Source organism: Apteryx mantelli, chromosome 4 (genome assembly GCF_036417845.1).
Source record: "Apteryx mantelli isolate bAptMan1 chromosome 4, bAptMan1.hap1, whole genome shotgun sequence".
Classification (NCBI taxonomy): Eukaryota; Metazoa; Chordata; class Aves; order Apterygiformes; family Apterygidae; genus Apteryx; species Apteryx mantelli.
The window spans coordinates 18165122-18192961 of NC_089981.1; the positions used below are offsets into that span (position 1 = coordinate 18165122).

General features: G+C 36.7%; 1 protein-coding gene across 1 annotated transcript; it reads right to left on the bottom strand.

The window, feature by feature from the left end:
* On the bottom strand, positions 1-27840 carry KNL1 (kinetochore scaffold 1). The gene is made up of 25 exons (XM_067295804.1): positions 27778-27840; positions 27313-27352; positions 25946-26005; positions 24312-24373; positions 23761-23816; positions 23251-23290; positions 22171-22208; positions 21763-21815; positions 15243-20405; positions 14308-14452; positions 13745-13812; positions 13526-13624; positions 9588-9703; positions 8642-8732; positions 6969-7085; positions 6188-6275; positions 5479-5559; positions 4976-5015; positions 4740-4841; positions 4178-4278; positions 3783-3851; positions 3527-3636; positions 2757-2875; positions 1308-1430; positions 1-1197 (listed from the first exon to the last, which is right to left on the bottom strand). The coding sequence occupies exons 1-25, from the start codon at positions 27810-27812 to the stop codon at positions 1092-1094; spliced, it is 7122 nt and encodes a 2373-aa protein (XP_067151905.1). The 5' UTR covers positions 27813-27840; the 3' UTR covers positions 1-1091.

The following is a 27840-nucleotide window of genomic DNA, read 5'->3' on the forward strand; positions in this document are numbered from 1 at the left end:
AATACTTCAAATTTTTAATGAATTTCCACCTTCCAAATAGAAGGAAAAAATTGAAAAAAGACAAAAATATATGAACACACACACATGAAAACATTTTAAAATCAACATATTTTACAGAGATACAAAAATTGTCAGCTGCCTACACCGAATGGAGAGTTAAGAATTGCTAGGCACTTCAATACCATAAATTCAGTCAGGATTAGCTCAGCACCAACAGCTCAACCTACATTACAGACTATACAAAAGCAACCTGGACTGCACTGAGGATCTCACAGATACCTCCCGACTTTAAACAGCTCAGTCTCCTCACTACATTCTAATTCACTACAAACTCAGGCAATGTACCAGAAACAAGGGAACGATTAGCACTGGACAGAGAGCTATACACAGAAGATCAGAACATAGTTCTAACTGGAAGGGCTCACACAGCTTCAGCTCGATGGCTTTGAGTCTGCTGCACTGCAAAGTCTCTGGTCTGGCACAGGGTTCTGTAGCCTTCACAAGTCTTTCCAATTCTGATGGGCGAACTGGTTAGTTATTCTACATTATTTGGTTAATCAGAAGCCAGACCATAGTTTCTGATTTCTGGGGGGAGAAGTTCCAGGAAACTGATTAAAAAAATAAATAAATTAAAAAAAAAATGATGTGGTATATTAGAATGTTAAGTAGTAGTGGAGTAATGAGAGTGAAAGTAGTAAATTCCAGTCACATAAATTTGGAAGATACTTATCATTGTTTTATACAAGAACTTTGTGAATCCATCCAGAACAAAACTGACATGTTACTTCAGAAGACTATCCATACTAGAGAAGACTACAGAAGGAGGCCAAGACCATTAATCCAAGACTGGATTAATAAAAGACCTAAGAAACTCTTCCTCCTACGCTTTAGACACATCTGCATTTATCCTTTGGTCTAAAAGAGAAGCTTGGGGCTTACACTGAGCATCCTGGATATCAAACAGTTATTAGACAAGATTCATAAAAAGCTGAGAAGCTAACAGCATTCCTATTTCAGTGAGACAGCTGTAAATTCTTGTAAGAGTAGAGCCAAGGGATATCCAGTTTGACACCTTCAGTCCTGCATGTGAATCATCTGGGATCTTGGAGCAGATTATGATGAATCAAGCTGACCATCCTTCGCAAATAGTGGTAACCAAGTGGAACCTTGGACAGAACAGCAGAAATTTCCTCCTCTCTGGGAAAGATAAAATTATCACATGAGTTTGAGAGGATATAGAACATTTAATTCACTGTCCCTAAGCTTTGAAACTTAAGTTATAGAGTAGTCCTTTTCATTGAACTCACCCAATGTTCCCAATTTGGTTTTGGACAGTAAACGGCAGTGAAGCAGATGGGTAGTTGGCGGACAAAGACAGGGTCAATTCAAACTTTGCAAAAGCTGTGGAAGTGGAGAATAAAAGCTTCACTCTGTATGAGAAATAAAAACAAACAAACAAAAAAAATCAGTACAAAATGTTCAAATGTACTGCTACCTCCTTTGAATTAGGTTCCAGATGTGAAATCAAATGATGTAACAGATGCAACAACCTCACTAATTTCTGACGAGTTCCAACATAGCCTAACACTAACTTTATAGAAAAGGTTAAAAGCACCTTTCCACTCTGAATTAGAATACAAAACCTCAACTTTCCTCACAGATGAAGTTTCACACATAAACCACAGCAGAACCTTTTAAAAATTACAAAAGGACAATATAGACTAGTAATCAACAATGATTTGTGGTTAACATAAAACATATTTGAAGCAGGACTAATTCACTTTCAGTTCCATAATTCTAAGTTTGTTTCATAAATCCAGCGCTATTTAAGTCAGGCCAGATTTCTATCTAGCACAGTACTCTGCCTATGACAAGGTCCAGGAAGGACAGAGTTGAGTCTTATTGCAAATAAGGGAGAAACTGTCACTGAGTACACAATGCTGAGGAAGCAGATCCTTTGGGATAGTGTAAAACAGGGCAAGCATACAGCAGGTCTTTTCCAGGTGAATATCCCACAGTTTGCAACTGCCTAAGCATGGGCTGTATTGGCATGTGTTTTGCTGGCTTAACTAAATGTAGCTTTTATGGGACTTTGGGGATGCAGTAAAAGAACACTCTTACAAAAGCTACTATGAATTTAGAACAACCTCTGTGGACAGACATGGCATCAAGGCATGCAGAGAAAGGGTTAACTGGGCGCTCCTTAGGTAAGGATATACATCACTAATAGAACGATGAAAAAGGGATTCTGAAGTGAAATTTTTATCATGCTCCACTGGGGAATGCCACAAAATGATGAAGTAGTATGGGAAAATGAAAACTAAAGAAAATAAACTAGTTAAAGTACATTAAGCCTTCAAGGACTGTTTCTGCTTGGCTGAAGCAAAATGAAAATTAAGCCTATTATAAAAGAAACAAAGCACAACGCTACAGGTAAACTCTTGGTTCTGCTTCCTCTCAATTGCTACACTCTAGCCTAATGCTTTAGGTGAGAGATTTAAGTGAAACAGGAAGGCACCAAGTAAGGAGAGATTATATAATAGTAAGGAAACTGGCTGAATCCAAGAACAGCTCCATTTCTATGCATTTGGATATTACTGTTCAATTTTATTTTAAAAAATACATTATTGTTAAAAATAGTTACCTAAAATCTCAGTTTCAGGAAAACCAATTTGAAAATAGTTCAAAGTTTTGTTTGTGATTATCTACAGACACTTTTTGAAGGACTGGTGCAAATTATATATCAAGTTACTCACTTTGTGTCGTTGATAGCCGTCTTTAGAAGATTAAATTTTCCACCCCATCTCTCCAGAAATTCAATCTCCTCTCCTAAGACCTTACAACGACTCACAACCAAAGAGATGTCATGAAGCACCTAAGTGAGCAATCAGAAAAGCAATCACACTGGAAATCAGGCTGGCAAACTATATGTCATTTTAAAATGCAGTTTATGCTGGAAAGTATACACAAAGTGTAGTTTACCTGCTACCTCAGTTTGGATGTGGAAATGAAATTGTACAAGCATAACAACAAATAAACATGCGTTGCCCTAAGTTTTTCCCTCTAGCATTGTCAGCTGGGGTACATAGGTAAGCAGGAATGCCAAGCTTGGTTTGGCAATTTAAACCACTAATTCTTTAGGAAGCAGAATGGTATTCAGCTCAATTCTTTAGTTCTGCTTGTACCAGTCACAAAAATGGATTTTAAAAATCACTAAGGCAGGCAGACATCAATACAACAAACAGTGAAGAAACCATAGTTTAGAATCAATGTTCAAGTACAATCAAATGTTCTCAGTGAATGGCAAAAGCACACTTAAATTACAGCTTTTAGGACTCTTGCCTTCTGGGACAGGTTCTTCCCCTCTTATCTCAGAAATATTTATTCATTCACAAAGCTGATTTTGGTTTGCATTGATGAAGTGTTCAACAAAATGATTTTTTCCCCCTCAACATCAGTCCTATTCTCTGTGACAGAAGAAATTCCCCACTTTTCCAAAGTGCTATAGGCTTTCCCAGAACATTACCTGGGGCAGGTAGTGTAGCGTGGGGCACCTTTCCTGCCAGCATCCCTGACTTTCAATAAACTGGAAGATGAGTCTTTGGACTAAACATGAGGAAAGTGGAGCTTTTTCTTCTGTAACATAAAAGACAAACATGTTGCTAGCAGTCTTTTCAAAGCCACGTAGTAATGCATTGGCAGATAAAACATAAATTTACAGATATCATCCCAGGAACAGTTTACCAGGGCAGCTACTTTCAAGCTACTTGAAAAAATCTTACCATCCAAGAGAGATTCAAAGCTCATGCTAACTATCTTTCTGCAGGGATTTTCACCGAAAACTTCACCATCTGAGAAGAAAAAAAATAAATAAAGAGCATTTAAGAAGTAGTTATTTCCATACTTAGTTATAGAACCCTTTCAATTATTCAAAGGCTCACAGCTCTTCCTCTTCAGCAACAGCTACTTAATACATACATTTCAAATTTTTATAGAAAGCACTGATACCCATATCCTAAGCCACAACTGATCACATCTCTCAGTTTATATGCCCCCACTATATTTTGTTCTATTTCCCCTTAACATCTTCATAGACTAAGAGCCTTTGTGTTTCTATTATATAACTATTTAAACTTTCAAATCCGTAAAACAAAAACTTACAAATTTTGCAGCTTACCTATTGGTGATCCAAAGACTACTGTGAATTCAATAGAATCATATAGAAAAGTAAAGACTGCCTGCTGTTCACTCCATTCACTAATTTCCCACTCAGTGAAGCTAAAAAGGGGAAAAAAAAGCTAAGTTTCAACCAACCAACCAAAATTAACTGAAAGACAAAGGTCAGAGTATTAAGTGCACTTGCAGCTATTATATAATATACCAACTATCCTCTCACTTCCCAACAGAACATAAAAATCAAAGGGAAATACAAGCATAAAACTGTTGGAAAACTTGAAAATTTTTCTTAAAATGTTCATTTTGGAATGGGAGGATAGTTGAATATAGAAAGAAATACAGAAATATAGAAATAGTGTCACTGCAAGATCCTTAATTAAAAAGTAAATAGTGTGTCAAATTGAACTTCACTGAATCTTTATTGCTCATCCTAGGTTTCCAGTTGATGGGCATCCAAAGATGTGCCAAATTAAATAAAAAGTAAAAACAAAACAAAAACATTAATATAAAAATGTGAGGACTCAAAACCAATGAAAAATAAAACTTGAAGGTCCTTTCCTTACTTGTATGCCTCCAGGAGTTCCTGGCAACTTTTTTCTTTCTTCTGTAGATGGTTTATATCAGAAAGCACTTGCTCATTCTGAGTCTCCAGATCTGACAGATCTCTGCAAAGATAAAACAATTACATCAGGTGCTCCTGAGAAAGCAAAGCACACTGATTAAAAAAAGAAAAAGAAATCTCTAGAACCTGAATGTGCAGTGATTTTTTTAAGCTCTTTAGATCCTCTTTAAGTCTTACCTTTGAAGCTCCTCTTCTTGGGCTCTGAGGGTTCCCAATTCTAAGAGAAAAGGCGGGGGGAAAAAAAAAAAAGCTATAACAGACCAGAGCAGCAGAGAAAATCCTAACTTGCTGTGCTGTCCTTGTTCTTAACAATATGAAAGAATCCAGCCTGATGACTGTTAATTCTACTTGGATATAGATATGTGGTCAACAAAGGTTAGTAATTATTGAACAATCTAAGTGCTGGGTGTTAAAGTCAGTGCACACTCTTCAAGTCACTCTGTTCCAGGTTCTAAATTCCATTTTTCTAGGGGGGAAAAAAACCAAACCAAACCAAAAAAAACTAGTCCTTTTCCTTCTTTAATGTCTATTTGCTTAGCTGTACCCAATGAGGTTAAAAAAAAAATTTTTTTTGCATTCATATCAAACTTAAAGATGGAGGGAAGGGGGGGGGGAAGCAGTGTGGAGCATCACCATCTCTAAAATTTCTAAACAAAATGCAGCTCAGCTGGTACCATTACCTTCCTCTAAATTTCTCCCTTTGGACTCCCATTCTCCCATTTCATCACTGCAGTCTGCTTCACATTCTTCCCAGCCAGAATCTATGGGAAAGAAATGTCAGAAGGTCTCGGCAGAACTCCAGGATTCAATATTTAGATTCCATTTTATTTGTCTCTGGATTCTATAATTGTCAGAATTTGAAAACTAGCTAAGAGAAAATGTACAAGAAGCCAAGAAGGGTATCTATCAAAAACCTCAGAAAGTACTAGATAATGATTCAGACTCATTTTATTATACAGTTTCAAAGCTGATACAGTGCAATTTGATTTCCACTTAAGGCACTGAAAGAAAATTCATTAGAAACAAAAGAAAAAAAAAATAAACGGGGTAGGTTTTACAGCCGTTTTGAACTGTGTGCTGCCAGCAGCTGTACTAGCAGATTTAGCCAACCTGGTTACATGTTCATAGGGTACAATTGCAATTCTCTATTTCAGCACAGGCATACTCCCAGTCTTTGTATGGTGTGTAAAAAATTCCCGTAAGACAAGTTTGCAGTCATGAATGAAGCTAATTAAGCCTAACAGATTACTTGTAACACAGGAATTTTAAAATTCCAAGCAACTGCCAAACACAGGATCTTGAAGTGATCATTTAAACAGCAGCTCTACACAAAAATAAAGGGACTGGATGAGAAAGCAGCAGATCAGTCACTGGTTTGGAAACACTTACCTGCTTCCAGAGCAGCAAGACAGCTATCTGCCTCCTCGAGAATTTCATCCATTTTTGCTATTCTTGACTGTAGTTTCTCCCATTGTTCCTAAGATGCAAAAATTGGACTCTATTGCAATGTGTTTTTACACACGTCAATGGCATTTTTTTAAAAAGCTGCACATTTTCTGGGACCACCACATGGGTCTTTGCTTGCTAAGAGACTAATTAAAGGAGCTGATGCAATCTGTCATTAGAATGAAGAGGTAGACTGACAGACATTAAGGCAGTAACATAAGAAAGTACATAAGTACATAAGAAAGCAATCTTCCCAATCACTTTTCTTACAAAGGGTTGAGATGAGACATGTAGCCAAATAAATTTCTCAAACTTTTAGCACGTACAAGTTTCTGTTATCTATCACAATGCATTATTCTGCATTCCGTTGTTACTTGCTAATACTGACGCATTACTAGAGTCTAAGAGCTCGCTTCTTATAGCATTTTCCAAAACATTCCTTTTTTTCCTCCTCTGTAACTTCACTTGATAAAACCCTCAGGCGGAAGGTTCCTATAGCATAAGTGCAAGAAAAGAGTCACTGTCCCAATGTGTTTTACGTTTGCATATAAATAAAAGGAAAACATGTTTAATAAGAAGGAAACTATCAAGAGAATGCACACTTACATAAAATAATTATGCTTCTAAACTTGATGGCCCTGGCTTCTACTATTTTAGACATGGATGAAATATGGTAGAAATTCCTCCCATAAACCTAACCCTCTGCTGCCACCTGGCACATTACCTGTGAGCTCTGCAACAATTTGCTATACAGTGTCACTTTCCCATTGTGAGCCAGGATTTTACTCTCCTTGGTGAAATAGGATTTCATTTTGTTCAATTCTGCTCCAAAGCTCTTCAGCTGTAATGAATGGAAAATACAGAAGAGAAAGCAAACAAGTATGTGAAACAAAGATTGTTCAATCAACCTTTTGGACTCTTCTTCCCTTCTCTGCCGCTGCTCCTCCTGCTCCCATGTCCCATTTCTCTAGTAGCAGTATTACATGACAGTTGCAAATGAAATCAAATTGCAATTTGGACAATCCCTAATAACTCAAATCAGTCAACTACTGAAGCAACAGATTTTCTTAGCAAAGAGCCAACAGGATGAATACCCTTTATTCAAATAGGGTGCAGCACAGAGAAATAGCATCAGATTTTAACAGCTCAAACAACTAAAGATGCTTTCGCCATAAGACAGAGCAGCTTCATTAAGTATGTCAGATGTCTCTTGTCCCAGTTATTCAAGACATTCAGAACACTCTCCCCATTACACTTAAGGAGGCTCATTGAAATGCTCACAGAAGCCCAGACACTACGCAAACCACGTGACCTAAACTGAAAAAAAGCCACCTGTTTTAACAGAACATAGCTACAGATTAGGTCGTTCAAAATTTTTTCCGATAGTCATCAATCCAGGGGCTGCAGAGGAAGATATAAAAAACTTTTCTCTAGATTATTTTAGATCTGCCCATTTCCACTTCGCAGTACCATTCTAATTTGAATATATAGAGATTTGCTTCATAACCATTCAAATTTGTTATCCTTAGCCAAGGGTTCTGGGTGCTTTTACTGTTCATAACTACATTCTTCCTGAATCCAATTAATATCCTAGCCTCAGCGATGTCCTATACCACAGAGGTCTGCAAGCTAATTATGAACTATGAAAAATATTGTCTTTCATCAATTTTGACTTTTTATTTTCATTGAATAGGCCTTATTTTTGCCATTAAAACTGAGGAGAACAGAATCTTTTGATCTACCTTCTCAATACTGTTTGGGATATTTTTATGATGTTTCTTGTTTTTAGATGCAAATGTTTTTGGAGTGCTTTCTTGTGCCCATTAGCATTCATCTTTAAATACTCTCTGGCCTCATCACCTTCTGTTCTGGTATGCAGCATCATTGTTAAACCCCCAATTCTACATGCAGAGTAGCTTTTTTCTGTTCATTATGTGTCTTACAATGTTGCATACCTTTCTGAACTAAATGCGAATTTAAGTTAATGGCCAATTCTGCTCCAATGATGGATCCACAGAGCCCCTATAAGTAAGAGTAGCTCATTTTTTCCTTCCAATATTGCATTGGTTGCCTAGGGCCCTCTGAAATTCCTCTCCTCTTCTCTGCCCCCAACTAACTTAAATTGTAAATTTCAAGTTTTTCTGTTTTATAGCAACATATTCCCTCTAGTATGTTAGAAAGGGCATATGTCCTTGCACGCAAACCTTCTGCTATATTAGAAAGTAATACTTTATTCCAGTTGTCATAGAGGTCTTTCATCCACAAAATACTTTGCCTTGTACCTCCTACCTGCCTACTGTTAGTCAGTGACCATTCTGGTTCTTATTTTATCTGAATGCCTAAATTAACTTTACTTCCTTACGTAAAAGGCAACATTATCTCTTCACACAGTATTACCTCTTCATCAGAGCAGGTTCTCATCACTTCCCACAAACTCTTATTCACATTCACCAGGAGTTGATCCTGGACACTTGCATAAGGTTTTAATCTGAAAAGTGGAGAAAAAAGGGGGAGGAGGGAAGAGAGAGAGAAGAAAAAAACCTCTTGTTGCAACTGCACTGCACACGTAAATAAGCACATTGGTATTTGTGCACTTCATTCCCCTGTTCTAATTAAAACATGGAAATGTAAATATTTTCATTTAATAGGGCCTTACATCTTAGAGAGACCCTCCAAAGCCTTGATTATATGGTGGCCGCGTTTGTTAATCTGCAGTGCATAATGCAATGTTCCCTTTCTATAGTCTTTTTGCTGAGGGCAGCTCTGAACACAAGGTGGAGAGTTAGAAGAATGATGAAATACAAAGTGAGGGTAGTAATGGGGCTGGAAAAAAAAAAAAATCTTACTATCGATTTTGCATTTTATCATAAATTTTGATTTAGCACTTAAATTGTAGCAGACATAATGAATCAGACTAGAATTATCCCCCAGATGAGAAAATAAATCATAACTTTATTTCAGTCTAATAAATAATGAAAAATTAGAGCAAACAACAACAGATTGTAACCTGTTACAATTCTGCTTCCTGTATTTGATCGTTTTTTGATACAACTCAAAGTTTTACTCTAACTCCTCTGATGTGCAGCTGAAACATAATATTAATAAGAGATAAATTATTTGAGGAAAATCAAACATTAATTATCTCCATAAAAAAAACAGCTCTTCAAGATTTTGCCCTATATAAGTACATAACAAACTGGGTACTAGCATAAAGTAGGTCACCTATCATTTTCTGTTTTTCCCCATATGTAATGTATTAACTTTCTTCAGGCCATTCTGCATGCAACCTGAGCTGAAAAAATAAAATTACTAATATACCGAGTGAATGAAAAAACAGACTTACTCATCTATCATCTGAGAAAGGGCCTGGCAATCTTCTTCATAAATACGCAGCTTGGGGCGATACACATATTGGCTGAAAAGCAAGTCTTCTGGAGTAGGTGGTGTGCTCACCGCATACTGGGGGAAAACAAAGAGGGATAAAATTGCGGGGGGGAAAAGAAAAAAAAAAAAAGATGCGTACTTTTCAGAAACACTAGCTTCCAATCAATTTGTGCACAGAAGCCAGCAAGAGACTTGGAACCTTTATTCTGCAGAACAGAAAAAACTAAAGGAGTCAGCCTGACCTGCTAAAACCATTTTCTTCATTGTGGATTTCATTCTGAGCCAAGTTAATAACATAGCCTTAGATAATTCATTTCACTTTTATGCCCCGTGTTTCCTCATGTTTAAATATGGACTTCTTGTTGGGACATACGCTTCATCGCCGTTGCTCAAAAAACTACATTGAGAGTAATTAACTTCCTTAAATGGAGACCTAAGAAATATGTGCACATTATCCAGCTAACAAGAATGCTCTAGAATAGAACAAGATAACTATACTTGATTCAGAATCTGAGCTCCCAATTTTCAACAAGCCTTAGGCACAGCCAATAAATAAGATGGCAGTATTTCAGATAGTTACCTACATATTTAAGCAGATAGATTATTTATGCTAATTCCATCCCTTCAGAGAAAGCTTTCAGTTTTCTTATCAGTGATCAGCCACTATTGAATGGCATCCAAGTTTTGTAGGCCTGCTGAATATTTAGAGACAGCTTAGTATAAACACATTTGCAAACTGAAAGTCTAATCTAAACTATAAGACTGGATAGCATTTTAAACAAAACCAGAAGAGATTTAAAAACCATAAGGAAAGCAATTTAATCAGTACAAAATGTATTAATTTAGCTATCTTTTTATCAGCTTTTATTCCTTTATATTGGAATTTTAAAGAACTTAAAAATGGACAGACTTTTTACATGAAGAAAGTTGACTCTTATGTGATCCCCACAGTTCCTGTCTCCCCTCAGCTTTTTAACCTTTCTCTTTACACCTTGACATGGAACAAGCAATGCTTTTCCCGAGAAGACAGAGGACCATATCCTAAAGACCTCACAACCACAGTGTTATGAGCATAGCTTTGTTTGGAGGCGTGTTCACCACTGATCACAGTTTGGTCCATAATTTAAGAACTCTTGATTTCTTTGTTCTTGCTAAGCTGACTCACAGGTATTTTCTTCAGTCAGCAGTGAAGGAAATGAGCAAGGGCAGAACACAATACCATACCCATCAAAACCATCCTCAGCTCTGTGCATCAGCTTCCTGCGCACTAGCAAAACAAGGTCCACAGTTTCAGTCCTTTCTTCCAATCCAAGAAGATATCTAAACTTCTAACATGAATGTTCTGCTGACACCTTTACCCTGACCAATGTGATACATTACACGAGTAAGACTTGGTTATATAAGAGCCAGTTTTCTAAGGAGCTGATCTGAAGCACTAGGATAAAGTTCAGATATAAAATTGTCACAAATAAACCACTAACCGTGAGAAAGGTATGTTCTTGACCATGTCTTTTCATACATGGTAACTATTTCACTATTACACTTGTAACATACAGATATACTGCAAATCCCTACCAAAAAATATGTCACACCACGCATTCGTTCCTCTTAGAGAAGGAAGAACAAACGTCATTAGGACCTATTTAACATTGAACATGCTACTGGAAAGTTTTCCAGTACTGTAGAATAAGTACTGCCATAGAAGAACCTGCCACAGCTACTTCTAAATTATGCAGACACTGCTTAGTTTTTTCCACTTTCCAGGATAGGGTTTCTGCAGTCCCTGGCACACTGTTTATTGTGCTAGCAGAAATTGTACTAAGTAGCAGGAAATGGAAATATTTGAGTTAATTCCCCGTATACTTTGTTAAATAAATGCTAAGCACTGATGTTTCACAAATCAAATATTGTCTATTCACAAAACTTGAAACTTCTCCACCTCAGTATAACACCTATGTGTGGAAAACTGAACAGCTAATTCACAGCACTTTATTACATAATCTTTTAAGGAATGATACTTGTTTGTGAAAACCAGATAGATTAGAGAGAACAATTCTAGCATCCGGTTAGAAATTCAGTTGGCTACACAAATGTGTACAAGTAAGCATGTCTGAAATGCTAGTCTTCAGAGAGCTTACAGAAGGGAAAAAAAAAAAAGAAAAAAAGAAAAGAAAAAAGGTACCTTTACTGAAACCAAATACTGGCATAACAACTGTAAAATGTAAAAATCAAGTTAATAGGAAACATATAAGCTATTAAAATAGTGTACTAGGGCAGTTTTCTTCTTAAACTAGAAGAAAAATAAGAGAATGTGTTTTAGCAATTTTTGAAAGTAAAGAGCTACAACTTAAGTCAGTGCAAAAATTCACACTTTGAATACGTTCAAATTTGCAATACAACATATATATTAGAATGCTTATCCAAAGCCAAGGAGAGAATAAATAAAAATAATAAAAAAACAACTTCTGTAACTTGTTTAAAGATTTGCATAGCAAAGCTGATTGTCCCTGAACATTCCTCTACTGTACTGCTGGAAGTGACAGGGAAAGCCTAAAACAGACACTGTAATAGGGAATCAGTCTTAAATGGAGCTGCTCGATGAAATACTGGAAAGCTGATACACTCTAAAATTAAACATAGTTCTTTCGATTTGGACAGTTTTTCCCAGTGCTTTTCTCCCCCCGCCCCATGCAAAATGGGAGAACTTAACTCCAGGTATAAAGTAAACGTAGCTTGAAGAAAGGGTCCTCGTAACTGTGTGCAGACTGAAGCAATCCAGATGCTAAATGAACAAAACCATGTTACAACTAAAGGTAAGTAAGGTTTTTGCACAGATCTCAATATACTTTCAGACACCATGGAGCAAAAGAGGTATCAGAGCTGTGTGGTAAAAAGTACCAGAACTGCTAAGGCAAAAAGGAAAACAAATCCCTTCTGGTCTTTGCCAGTCATATGCCGTCATACTGTGAAGAGCAGAACTCAAAGTTACTGTTTTAACAAGAACAACCTGAATATTAACCTCACATTTAATTTACAGAATAGGAATGGGATAAGCTATGGGTGAGGGGTTAAAGACAGACTTAAGATAGGTTTATAGTAAGAAATCCTGCTTTAAGAATTAAATTGCATGAGATGGATGAATAAAGGGCATCCCCCCATCCCAAAACTGCCTCTTAAGAAAATCCCAACCTTCATTTCATCGTCACGCCTTGCCCTGTTTTCAGGGTCATTGCAAAGTAAGAAAGATTACTGCCTCACGCAGCATCAAGTTACTACCAATGAGTGGTACTTGTCTGCATGCAAAAAAAGTTGTTCCTATGCCTGCAAGAATTCAGTGGAAACCTTGCCTCCGTTTAAGAGACGGATATTGGAACAGGGTTCAGGCAGAGCAGTCTTAAGAGGGAGGAATAAAGAGCAAGTAATATGATGGTGAAGCACCTATAAAAGAAGACTGTAGAACAGGTAGTAGAAGCGTAGGGTAGCATTTCAGGATTCTGACTTCAGCAGCCGATGGTCACAGTAAGAAGATGAAGTGAAGGTCAGACTGAGTTTCTAATTCTTACTTTCAAACTTGCTATACTTAAAACAATCTCAAAAAAATGAGACATATATTTATCCAAGAATAAGGCAAACATGAATATGAGGTACTTCATAAAGAGATTGAAATCTGTTCTATTTTTCAATAGTGAGGGGAAAAAAAAAACAGCAGAGGTGAACAGCAGAGAGAAAAGAGGAAGCATCTGGTTGTTTAACAGGTTTGCTAAAGTGGAACTGACTCTCTCTTGACTCATTTAATGGTCTTTAATCCAGATCAATTAAAACACAAAACAAAACAAGACAAAGAGGAATAAAATTTCAGGTCAACGATATTATGCTTTTGAGAGGACAGATACTCACATTGGCTGGAAGATGGCTCTGCCGGGGCTTCTGAATTGGAATATGGACTTGAAGAAGTGTAAAAAACTCCCCAACTGTGATAACACCATTCTGAAATTTCTGCAAAGGTCAGTACAAACATAAATACATTCTTTAAACAAGAACGCTTACTTGCATACATGCACACAAATATTGTTCCTCTTATGACAAGAAATTAGTGTCACTCAGCTATTTACATACCTCCCATAAATTATCTTCACAAATGCTATCTGTGAGAAGCTGAGATTCCATCTGACTGCTTCGCTGAACTAGACAAAAAAGGAGATTGTTGCAGTTAAAAGTATTTATATGGAAATACAAACATAAGCTCATTAGTTCAGGGGAAAAAAAAGCAATTTTAATGTAACAGTTGACCTTTATGTCTGTTTCCAGTGCTGAATGAAGTTACTGAGGAAACAACTACTTAGGATTCAGTTGACAAATAAGGAGGACTAGATCAAAAATGTAATGCTGGAATATAAATTTGTGTCAGATTAGTAACGAAATAAGAGTTCACTTTTCTAAGAGTGGAAAGCCACGATTAACAAACTAAACAATAATAAATCTGAGAAACAGACTCCAACCAATTCATGTAGAGCATCTTAGGTAGACAGAGACCAAACAGCAGCTGAGCTGCCAGCACCTTTCAAGGTAAAAACATGGCTTTCAAGTTCTGAGTCAGCAAGAGCTAGTTTCTCACTAAAAGGGAAAAGTCCAGCTCCCACTAAAGAGTTTTGAGGCAATTACTATGAATAAAGTCTTACTAGTTAATTCTGTGTCAGCTTTAACAGAATCCAGAGAGCTGCTGGTGTTGGCCTGAGTACAATCAGGGCTTTTAGCTGATTGATTTGGAGGATCTTCACCTTCATGAATTTCTACTTGGCTTTGAGAGACAGTGCCAGAGGTATCCTAAAATTAAGTAAGTTAGAAAGAAAAAAAACACCAAAACAAAAATAAATTGGCATAGTTATATGAAAAAATACAAGAATAACACAAACAGTAGTTTATATAGCTGTTTTTTTGACTTTCAGAATTGTTTCATTTTTAGCATTTAATATTTAAATCAGCATGACAAACCAGCATATAGCTACTCAAGCCATTTCCTACCCTGGCTTATAGGAAGAGAAGCTCCAAAATCCTTCATTCACTTCTCAATCAGAGCAGTAGCCATCACAGCACATTTTCCCAGCTTTTGGAACTAGAAAGTTTCTACTGATGATAATCAAAATTATTTTTAAAGTTAGATTAATTGTCCAAACTTGCACAGATTTTCTTGTTCCCATGGCTATTTGTGCTGTCTATAATAAATCTAGTTTAAATTAAACTAAATGTCCATATTTGGACTTTAAATAATTGTTTTAGGCCTTACTCGGTCTTTACACCTAAGCAGCAACTAGCAAACAGTTCAGTTCAGAAGACTAGGAGTATTTATTCCTGAAAGGATTAACAGGGTACTATGGAGGGAATAACATAAAACTGATATATCCCTTATTCTGTTTGTTTTTAATGGTTCAGGATTTTTCACACATCAGTGTGGTTCTTTCATTTCATGATGGCAAAACAGAAATATTGACGAACGCATAACAGACAGATGGTTAAGACAAACAAGACAACCTACCAATATATGTGTGCACCCCAAAATTTAAACAAAAGTCCTGTTAGTGTTCACTGCCTCCTGATAATAAGTGATTAGGCTCACCTGCAAGTCTTGGGAGGCCTCACCATCCAAACATTCATCCTTTTTGAGCTTCTTTAGCTGCAGAAGATCCTTTTCATCTTGTTCCAAAGCTCTTTTTGGACTGTTACAAGCTTTTGTCTTTTCAGATTGAGTCCTTTCATTGCGAGAGATTTCTTTTTTGTTTATCTCATTGTAGTCTCCTTCCAGTTCAGAACTTACAGATTCATTTGAATCCATTTCTTCTGGGCAGACAGGAAGAAATTCTTCTGCTATAAACTGAGAAAGGCTTAGGTTCTGCCCACTAGAATTGTTGTCATCTGGGGTTTCACCAGTGTCTGGGCTTACTTCTGAAACTGGTGCTTCTACTTTACCTGGAGATTTTGTGTTTATGTCTTGCACACTAGAAACAGAAGGATTTCTTCTGTTTGGCAATTTAGGCAGAAAGATACCTAGAGGGACACTTATTCCTTGATATTTATCCTTAAGTGTCATACCTAAGTTTGCATGTATGGGAGCAGCTCCAGATTCAAGACATGTGTTCTGCTCTTTAGCAGTATTTTTTCCGAACCTCAAAGTATCCTCTGACTGAGCTGATAATTTAGGCAAGTGGTCAACAGAAGTAGTTTCAGAAACAGAGACAACTGCAGATTTCCTTCTAATATTTTTCAGTTTTGAACAAACATTTAAAATACCTGATAATTCATGTGCAACAGTGGGATCTATTTGATCTCTTGGAATGTCACTGACCAAATGTTGCCTGGTTTGTTCAGAGTTTGCCTGGAAGTCTTTTGGAAGTTTCTCCCCTTCAGATGATAGCCCCTCATTTTCATTTGATTTGTTGTTAGAAACTGAAACAATTCTTGATCCATCCATGGCTAAATCTGCAGCTAGATATTCATGTCTAGATGAATCATCTTTCAAGACTCTGTTTCCTTGAGTACTAAGTGCATCAGGAGCACTTTTCAAAGAATCTGACTGCTGGATGGGAAGCGAAACATGAGATACCAGATCTTCACTTCCTTCACTGCAATCCATGACATCATTACCTGGAAGCTTGAAAGACATTCTCTTTGATTTCAGTTTTCCTAGATGTACCAGATCTTGACCGTTTACAGAAACAGAATTATCCATGAGAAGGTCAAGATTTTGTGGTGCGTGGACATCCAAAGCGTCTTCTGGAAGCGAGACGGCATAAACAGAATCTGGTATTGCATCACTGTGGCCTTTAATAGTTTCTTTTTCACTAGGAAATACGGAGGCTGATGAAGCAGAACAGTCAGGCTTATCCTTAGATTTTATATGATATTCATCATTCAGGTCTTTTATACAAGGGGAATACATTTCATCTCTGCAAGAGGCTGACAATGCACTATGCAAGTCTAGTTGCTGAGTGCTTTTACGTGACACTTCTTGGTTCTCGGATTCTTTAATATTGTTATTAAGAGCAATAGTATGAGATGCAGTTATTTCCATATCCCCTTGGCTGTGTGTAAGCACAATGGTTTTATCAGCAGGAACTGAAGAAATGGCTAGAATGGACCGTCTGTCCTGAAGATCAATTTCATCACTTAATACAGCTGTATGAGTTTTAGTGATCTCCATATCCTCTGGCAAAGTAAAGATAACTGTTTTGCTATTTGAAACAGCATCCTGTACAACCTGCTTAGCTATTTCCATGTCAGTCTGGTTACTTGTAAACATAATTGTTTTATCAATGGAAGTTAAAGGAACAGACTGATTGTGCTGCCTACCTTGCAGAGAAATTTTTTGCAAAGCTGCATCATGGGTTTCAGTGATTTCCATATCATCCATAACCAACACAGCAGCTTTGCTACTTGAAAGAGCCTCCTGTCCAACCTCCTTATCCAAGTTCAGTTTATCATCACATAGAACTTTGGGGATAATTTTATCGGCAGAGCAAGACTCAGTCATTTCCATGTCAGCCTGGTTACTTGTGAACATAACAGTTTTATCAGGATGAAACGAAGACAGAGAAAAAAGTGCTACTTTATCTTGCGAGACAATTTCATGGCCTATTGCAGCTGTATGGCTCTGTGTGAGCTCCATGTCATTCTTCTCGTCACTCAGTGAAAATAAAACAGTCTTTTCACCTGTTGTTCCCTTCAAGCTTTTTCTTCCAGTCCTATTAGCTATGTTTAACATCCCACAAGATGCAGCCTTTTCCATAGATTTATCAACTACAACAGTATCAAGTCTAGTTATTTCCATGTCATCACTGTATGTAAAAACACAAGTTTTATCTTCAGGAATTAAGGTTATGTCACTGTTTGAACTTTTAGGCTGTAAAATTATTTTATTGACTGCTGCAGCTGTATGACTTCTGGTGATGTCCATATCAGCATCATCTGAAAATACGGTAGTTTTCTCACCCAAACGAGACAAATGCTGTGAGCCAGTCACTGTTAACATTTTCTTGACAGACACCAAGGAGTACACGTTGCACCCAGACTGCTCCTGACTATTTACATTCATCATGTCCTCTTTTTTTAAGGACAATGTTTTATTTTCATCTTGAACCACATGTTTGGGTACTGCTTTTCTTTCTGGTAGAACAGTATTGATGCTTTGATCAGGAACCTTTACTGAACAGTTTTCAGTCAAATCCATGTTTTCACCAGAGGAAAGTGCAACTGACTTTTCCAAAAACAAAGGCAACTGGGAATTTCCCTTAGGTGGTTCAGTTGTATTGGCTAGTACTGGCTCTTCAGTACATGTCAGGCGCAGCCTATCAACTGAGTGAGGATCTTTTAAATCTTCTTTTGAAGAAACTGTTTTACTGGTCAAAAAATCTCTCCGAGAATCTACTTCACTTGGCAGTACTTTGTTTACTCCCTCCATAGTATTGGTTTTCCCTTGCCTGTCAGAGTTTTGGTAATTTGTGTTCATTCCTAATATTTTTCCAAGTTGTTCATTTCCTTTAATTCCAGAAGGAACAGGCTCATTACTGGAAATAAAAGAATCATCTGGAGCAAAAGGAACAACAGTTGGTTTATTTGAGTTCATTTTGAAATCCCCACATTCTATTGCTGCAGTCTGACTTACAGTGATATCTGCATCAGAACCACCAGAGAAGAGGAAGGTCTTGGTTTGCAGCGGTTTAGATATTACATTACTTTGATTATGATTATTCTCATAGTCTAGCACCATATTAACAGGAGCAACATCAAGGGCAGCAGTATGGGTTTTGGTTATGTCCATGTTTTGATCATCTGACAACATGTCTGTTTTGTCATTTGGGCAGGAAAGTGAAGCATTCAAAAGGTTTTTTTGCAAAGACTGAGATACCTCAATGTTTTGTCTTTGCAAAGACACGAATGCACAGTTGTTAGTGACAATGTTCTTAGGGACTTCCTTCTTTTGCTCTTGTAATGAACATACATTCTTTGCACTGGAACTCAGACCACTTGCCTGAAAGTTTGTTTTTCCAAGCTTCTTATTGACTACTGTCACCTCAAGATCTTTAGTATTCATTTCTATAGAATGGCGACTTTTAATATTCACATCAATATCCATCACCTCAAGATTTTCCTTGTCCATATCTAAAGAACTTGCAACTTCACTGACATTCTTGTTCTCATTTTTACATGGAATTATTTTACAATGCATTTGTTTTGCGTCTGCTGTTATCCCAATGCTTTGATTGTCCATGACGACAGCCTGGCATTTAGTTATTTCCATTTCTTCCTGGTCATTTAAATTGGGAGAGGTAGATTTGATACCAAGAAAGTGAGGTTCGCAGGTGACAGAGGTGGACACACCAGCAGGAAATTCATTTTCTATGTTCTTCCTTTCATCCTTGACAACATAAGTTTTAGTCAAGTCCCTATCTTCTCCTGAGAATATTACTGTCTTCTCACCTGGCAAAGAAACAAGTAGAGAGTTTGCTAGTCTGTGCTGAAGTCTACCCTTACAAATACCAGTAGAAACTGAATTTGCATGTGAATCAAAACCAGCACTCATGGAAGCAGTCCTGTGATCTTGGGTCACTTTTTCAGTTCTTTCATCTGAGCCAGAAGATAGTACAAGTGCACTGTTTTTATATGACATAGAAGATTGAATACTTTTTGTAATGCCCCTATCATCATGTGCTGGATGTGGGTTTTCTACTAGTAAAGAGTTTGTATTAACTGTTTTTTCAATAGTTTTACTACATGAACTGCCAATTTCCTTGATACTTTCATTATTGATTATACCTGTATAATTCCCAGTGATTTCCATGTCATCACACATAGAAAAAACAACAGTTTTATCACCTCGGAAGACAGTGTCAGACAAAATAGATCCTGGAATCACAGACATTGTTCTGGTCTGTTGTTCAACAGTTTGCAGCGCTGTAGTATCTAGCCTGTTTTCAACATTTATCGTTTTCTTGTCTGTACAAAGTTGGGGGTTCTCCTGAACAATTAATCGCTGATTAGATGCTCTCTTTAATATAGAATTATTACCTAATTCTGTGGCTGGGAAATCCTTTTTGAAGTTTAGACTTTGATTCTCAGCACTGGAGAAAGGAAAAGACATTTTTGCGGTATGACTAATTGTCATATCCATACCATCATCTACAAATGCCTCAGTAACATCTGCACATATTAATTGCTCTGGTGGAGCCTCACAGATACCAGAAAACATAGTCTTAACATCAGATGCCTGACATTTTGTAATTTCCATCCCATCATCTTGCCCTCTAAAGATTTTTGTTACATTGCAGGTGGCCTCTGGTTCATGGGAATATACATATCCCACCGATGGTTGTGCCATGTCTTCTGAAACTTGTGAAGGGACAAAAAAAAGGTTTTCTTTCTCAGGTCCTTCAGTAGGATTAGGCACCTTTCCATTTGACTTCAAGCTCATCAAAAATTCATTGAAATTTATTTTCTTTATCGTCGTAGTATCTGGTTTCTCTTCAGAAGATGGGCATGAGCGATTTGTAGGATCACAGAAAAAATGAAATTCTTTGTTCATTTCTGGTTTTCCATTGTTAGACTTTAACCCAGCCAGAAATGATGTGATATCTATTTTCTCAGCTTTGTCAGTCTGATTGTTTTTCAGGTCACGTGTAATCACTGCAGTGTGACTAGCTGTCATATCCATTTCATTTTCATCTGAAAAGATAACTGTTGTGTCATGCCTATTTGTTTTTTGAATGGTGCTGTCTGCATCAGGCCACTTAAAAAAAAAAGACAAGAAATGACAGTTACTGACATTTATCACAAGTGATACAATAGTTTATTCTATTTAAAATAAAGGTCAACTAATGTAGCCCTAAGGTTAAGCTCTACCATCTTTGAAGAAAAGAAAAACATATTGCTTTGATTCCTCCTGGACAAGCAATAGTAAACACATTCAAGGAAAGAGGGAAGATACAATTATTACAGCATATTGTATTTAAATGGCATCTTTAAAAAATAATTTGTCTCAGTTTTACTGTTAGGCAAAGACTTATACCCAGACGTATCTTAGTAAGCATGTAGCTGGACCACTCAGTCTTATGGATCAGTATTTTCCATTCTCTACAATGTGGTTTGTGCCTTTTCTTCCTCATTGCAGGAGAAAACCCTGCTTAATTTAATATGCATGCTCCCCAGAGTGGCAGTGCAAGCTGGAAGTTTTAAAAGTCCTTCCCATCCCCGACTAAGAAGATTTTAGTCTCCTTAATGACAAAAATTGGCCAGTAACAAAATATAATTCTGTATCTTATCAAACATCATGAACATATTGATCAAGACCAACTTCATGCTTACTTCAAATTACATATAATATTTTATAATGCATGAATTAAAGTACATTAGAAAAAGCACAACTGTATGGATTTTGTAAAACAAGGAGAGCCAAAGCTTCAATTTGACCATTATAGCCTCACAGTATACATGTTCTCAACTACACTAGATTTTTTAAAACTGCTTTTTAATGGGCTTTTTAAAACATGCTTTAACAAGGGCTAACATACTTTTATAACCCATCCCTTTAAACTCAACATATAAGCCAGAAGCCATTGCAGCAAGGGAGTCTGTTTTGGCAGTGACTTTCTTTGAGAAAAGTAGTGCCATAACATCATGACTGAAGTGTAAGACAGTTCAGAAATTTGGTGCAACTGTGCCTGCAAGAGTCTTAACTAACAAGTTTGGGTCTTATTACTTGAGTCAACTGAAGAACTTAGTTGCATTCTAATGTCAGTCATTGCAATTTTTCTAAACCTTTTAACGATAGGGACAGAGAGCACATTTGTGTATATCCATTCTATACCGTGGAATAAAAAGTACCTAAGCTTTAATAACCAGATGTATTTGAATCATAAGCTCCTTTGCATATTTTTAGATAAGAGTCAGAAAGAATGGAGAAACTAACTCAGGGACTCAAATTAGCATGCACTTTTAAAAATAAAAGTTCTCAGTATCACAATATAATGCTTACCAGATTGAGAAAATACTTGAAAATATAGAAGATTCCCCTTCAGAGGAATTTGGCATGACCACAATGATTTATCTTTTTAGGTTCAGCACAAAAAAATAAAAGCTTCATATACCTCAGTCTGCTGCACCAATGCCTGGATAGGGGCATGAAGCAAAGTGTCCATCCCTGCCAAAAAAAAAAAAAAAAAGGAACTACTCCATTTGTTGAGCTCATTTTGTTATTATTCTATCCACTAAACTGAAGACCTATACACTCATTTTATAAATATCACCTTCTGAGTAAGCACAATTAAACCCAAATATATCCTCAGATATATTTTCAGTAATCCTTTGAGCACGTGGAGAAACTACCTATATTCCTACAGTACAATGCTTGTAAACAGCTTTATGGGACAAAGCGTGCTCATGTAACACTTGTCTCAGTGAGGAGACTCTTCTAGGATTATTAAAAATACTCTAAGAGAATCAGTACTTTGGGATAAAAATCATCATTTTGTTATTAAATCTATTTTAAAACTCACCAGTGATCTCACACTGAACAGCTTCAGGTTCTTCATTTCTGCAAAAGGTGGTTTAGGTAAACAGCTTGTTAAAAGATTTCAAATCAGAGGTATTCAACGGTATAGTGAAAGGCAGAAAATTCAGTTGCATAGCTAGTAAGGGACTAGGCAGCAGATAAACACTGCAAATAGATCTGCAGTATATTCTAGCTGAAGTTACAGTCTTACTGACCCATGAGATCCTCTCATCTTAGCATGCCATAAGCCATCAATCAATATAACAGTTGACATTTTTCTTCTTCAGTAGCAAGTAAATAAAGAAAAGATTACCTATTTATTTTTAACTCCAACCTTCCACTGTCAGTTATTCCTTTCTCTTTGGGGAACTGAAGCTGCGTCCTTAAAACTTGTTTCTTTGTAAAATGAAAAGCTGCTTATACTGACTGACTTGGATAGCTTTCAGCCTAACTTTTAATGCCTTCTGCTCTTCATTGTTTTCTTTACTTTACTCTTTCGAGACCAAGAAACTTTAGCTAGAATACTGATTTTTTTTTTTAAATATATGCTACTGTATAGATTTGAAATATTTAAAAACATGAGTTAACTATAGCTGTACATAAGCTGTTTCCTTGCTATACATTTAAATACAAGAAATTCCCCTTCACACATGGAAGCTGTCAAAGTCTGTAACTTTACTCACCAGCTCATTTTAATTTTAAAAATTCCATCATTTTGTTTTATCTAGACAAGAACTTTGAGGCTGGACTAGCACTTTATCTTTAGGGGGAGAAAGTTATGTTAAATGAATATCTAAGACTATGTCTAACAGATATGGAATCCGATAGGTCTTTCCTGGCAGACATTCACAAGCAATCAAACTTGGAAGGGGGAACATCAAGCCATAATTGTCCTTTTTTTCTTTTAAACAAAATCCCTTCTCTCACCAATTAAAAACACTCAGCAATTTTATATTTAAGATAAATAAGTATGTTGCATTTGTCTTTTTCTCTAAGGAGAAGCATTTTAACAGTTGCGTGTCATGTGAAGAAATGTATTTGCAGGATGGAGCATGTATCATGGGAAATCTTTTCCCAAACTTACTGATTAAGCAGGACTTGTTTCCTTGTATCTGCTGCACACTCTAAAAACAATAACAATTAGACGTTAGCGCATGAGGAACAGCATCAAAACATTCAAAGACAAGAGTAAACTGCACAGAAAAAAAAAAAATGTTCTAGAGTTCTCACTCTTGATATGCCTTTCTATCAAGACAACAGCCCTGAGAAGCAGAGCAGTTGAAACTGCATTGGCCTTTCAGATCCCTCCTAGGTAATCTTTGACAGAGGGACCATGCCATTCTGCTCGGCTTTTGTTTGATGCAAAATCTCAAATAAATTTTTTTTCTAGGTGTAGTTTGCCTAAAAAATAATTCCTGCTCTGAACTACAAGCTCCACAGTACTAGGAACTAACAGTTTCTCAGCCAGTCCATCATAAACAGCTGACCGTACCATCCCCTATCAGGGACTGACAAGTCTACTTCTTAAATTCAGGCTGAAATCTTGTTGCTAATAGTCTGTGCATCCTATCAGGAGAAGAGAAAGGAGTTTTACCTGTATTTTCTCTCTCTGTCACATTAGTCTTAAGATCTCTCTGGAAGACTCTGCAGCTAAAAACAAAATAACCAGTTTTTTGAAAACACAAGAAAGTAAAGCTTAAAAAAAACAAAACAAAACAAAACCAAAAAAAAAAAACCCCCCACACAGCCCTAGTTTCAGTCTTTTCCCCACACTGTATGTTCTGAAATCAGATGATCAAAAGCCAGAAGCTTACAGAACCCAACCATACTCTCCAGTGGGAAGATCCCATTTATCATATTTAGGATGAAAAATCTCTAAAAAAGTTAATGGGAAGCAATAATGCTTAATTGCAGGAAATACCCTCTTAACCTTTTTTTTTCCAGCTAGGAAGAAAAAATGAATTATGGATCTCTTGGAACTCAGAATCTGTGAATCTCAATGTAACAATAGTCAACAGTTTCTTTCCTTGAATACCCACACATTTCTGCAAACAGCAGTTTTAGAGGATACCAGATTATTACCAACAGACTGCCTTTTATGTTTAAATAAAGGATGTACATCTGCATGCTTCAGAACAAACTTACTTTATGGTGTCTGCAAAGCTGACACGGCGAGAGTTTTTCCGACGTTTTTCCATATTGACATCCTGACAATAAAGAACACAATAGTCTGATATATAGAGGATATTTCCCATTCCACAAGCCACAACAGGCATAGCTTTTCATTAAAAAAAAAAAAATGCACGCGCACACACATATATATACATCAGAGCCCAACAAGTACATTTATTTGTTTATCAGCTTCCTTAAACTACTTTATAGTTCTCCAGCTCCTCTCCTCCTGACCTATAGATTCCCTTCTCAGAAGAGGTAGGATCTAGAGAAGATCATTGTGTAAAAACTACCTGGTCTCAGATACAAGAAATGGAACTTCAGTTACAAAGACTTTTACTCATATCGCCTTGTATACTAGAGGAAAAAAAAATAGGTAGCTGCTTCGCAAGAGCTGCAGGATTTTTTTCTTTAGCTTTCCATAACAAGAACTGAAAAGAAAAAAAAAAAAAAAAGCATGTTTGTCTTTATAAGAGAAAAGGAAGGATGCATGAAGGAATCAAAGTTACCATAGATAATTTCGCTACTGAAAGATGGTGTTACTGACTACATGATCATACTAATGCAGCGTTACGAGGTATGTGACAGTGCAGTATTACATATACTGGAAAGTTAACCCATCCTATCACCACTGTGCAGTTCTTTGCAATAACCTTTCTTAAGTAAGTAGCTCAGCCTCAGGACAACTGAGCACTTGTTTAGGAAAACAGACAAAGTATTCAGGGACCAGGCCTCATACGTGCACAAAACTAACAAGGCCTGTAATTTACCTCAAACAAATTTTTAACAGTGTGAGCAAACAAGCCGTTATGAACGATGTCAAACTACTACCTGTGACAGCGTTACATTGCTCATTAGCAATACTGTCCATCATTGCTATGGGATTATAGAAGTGAAGACTTGCAACTGAGCAGATCCTCTAAATAGTAAGTTATCCACTCTTAATACTCAACCCAGTTTTAAAATAGGTATTGTGGATAAATATTTCAGGGTCATATTTCATACTCTGAAGAAATTACTGGAGATTTTTTCACTGTTTTCAAATTCTGTGATCAGCAACAGCTATTTATGTGATGTAACCAGAACATCAGTCCATAGAACAAATCTGCAGTAGAAATGGTGTTAAAAAAATTCCAGACTGAATAGTCCTATAGTCACAAGTCCTGAGAAGCAACAGGCACTGTAAACATGAAATATATTCTGTATGTAATTCTGGAAGAAAATGTTTATTTTTAGTTTTTATGTTAACTAAGTTTGCAGGGAAATTTTTTTAGATGTTAAACTATTTTAATGACTTCACCAGTTTGAACACTAGCAAGTCAAACTTCAAGTAAAATGGACTGTAGCAGAAGCAAATTATGTCTATTAATCTCTGGTTATTCCTCTTTTCTTAAAGGAATAAACATTCTGATGTAAAAAAAAGTATTAGATAAACTCAGTGTATTTCTTATAACATTTAATACTCCAAATATTATTCTCCCTAGGCGGTTATTACTACAAGTATTTTTATGCTTGCCCTATTCCAATGACACAATTCACTCAGCAACAATTTAGAAGCAAGCTGAAAATGTTAAGAGCATCAGCAAGGAAGGATTTAAGAGACCTACCTGAGTGAATTCATTCCCATTTCCAAGATCATGAAGAGGACTTCGTGGAGCCTTTAAAATCTAAAAAAAAATATAATAGTTGAGACGATGAGCCATAACTACCACCAAAGAAAGTACCGAGCAGCAAGCAAATGGAGTAATAAGCTGTGGTTTACTCACAGCTAGTATACAAGCAGTTCAAGATATCACTTGTGCAGAAAAAAAACTACCGTGGATCACCTGGCATGACTTACAATTTGCTTTTGCATTGGGCGCTTGTCCCAGACTGATCTCACTTCCCACTAAAGCACCATACACAGGAATTCAGTTGGAGCTGTACTTTTTTTTTCTGAGATTGTAGGAGCAGTTAAAGATTAGAGATGCCAGATTTGGCATCTCATATAAGATGAAGAGGCTTTGTCGTAAAAGAATGAGTAGAAGTCTCAGGCAAAGTTTTGCAGAAAAATCTTTTCTACCACAAAGATTTTAACTGAAAAGCAAGGGAGATAGAGGCACGATGCTGGATTTTAGTTTGGGAGGTAAACTGCAGTGGGTGACCAAAAAGGAGAGAAACATGTGCAGTCACCCTATTCTCTGCCTTAAAAAAACAACAAAAAAAACAATACATCCCAAAGTTAATACCTTCTTCTCTGGCAATTAATTTTGGAATGATAGCTTTAAATAAACAAATTCAAATAAGTAAGGTAAAGCAAAACTCCAGTTGTGGTAAGCTGTGAAAAGTGAATTCATCTGCACATCCTTCCTTAAGGCTAACATTAAAAGAGAATTTTGTATTAGTAAACATTTAGAAGGAGAGATTTAGAAAAAAAACTACAGATATAAGTTAATTTGTAAAATTCTTTTGAATCCATAACCAAACAATCGTACTAAAAGAAAAAACTAGAAAAGCATGGTCTGCATTTATGAACATTTCTTCTTCACAACTTTTTTTTTTGGGGGGGGGGGGAGGGGGGGAGGGTAAGTTGTCTTTCTAAATACTGAGTTCAGTCATTTATGCTTGAAAATTACCAGATGTATCCATATACACTGACTTCGGTTGCAAGTCTTTCGGTGCAAATTGCATCACTTTTTGTCATGCTGCTATGCGAACAGCAAAGTTTTCAGACTTGAATGCATCAGCCAACCCATACACCCAGCGAACTGCTATTTCAAGAGAACTCAAAAACTGATTACCTCGCCAGAGAGAATTTATAAGAGCCACCAATACCACAATCAAAAACTCTCATAAATCTAATAGGCTTTTTCTTTGTTTTTGGAATGTTTTTCTTCAGACTGCGATAAGAAAATGAGTCTGCCTTTACAGCTTCGCTTTCTTTTCCTCACACACCCATATGGTTTTATTTTGGGAAATGCCTCAAGTTACTCACGGAGGAAAGCCTTTTCCCTCTGATGTGCTCTGTATTATCACTGGAGGGGGGAAAAAAGAAATGTATATTAGTCCATAACCTTGCACCAAGATGTATTTCTTGAACAGAATTGCCACATTTTAAAGTTAAACTGATTGCTCCATTATTTTAAAAAACGTGAAATTACATAATCAAGCTTGCCTAGAATGGTTAATTCCAGCACTAGCTCCCAAAACTAAGATTTGGAAAATTCAGCAGGTTCCCCTCAATCCCTCACGGCTGGTTAGTCTCCAGACAATCCACTGCTATGAAATTTCCTCAGAGCTTTCCTATATACAATAAAGCTGATGCTCCCTGCTCCTCTTCTTCCCAATGGACAATGCATTTCAGAGATGCTGAAGAGCACATTTGGATTAAGCAACATTTCACCTCTAAAAGACAACTATATTTATACCACAATAAGAACTTTATGAGCTTTCAACTTACTTTTCCATGTTAGGGTCTGAATAAATCTTGTCCATTTCTGAAGAATGTGCCTTTCCTATAAAA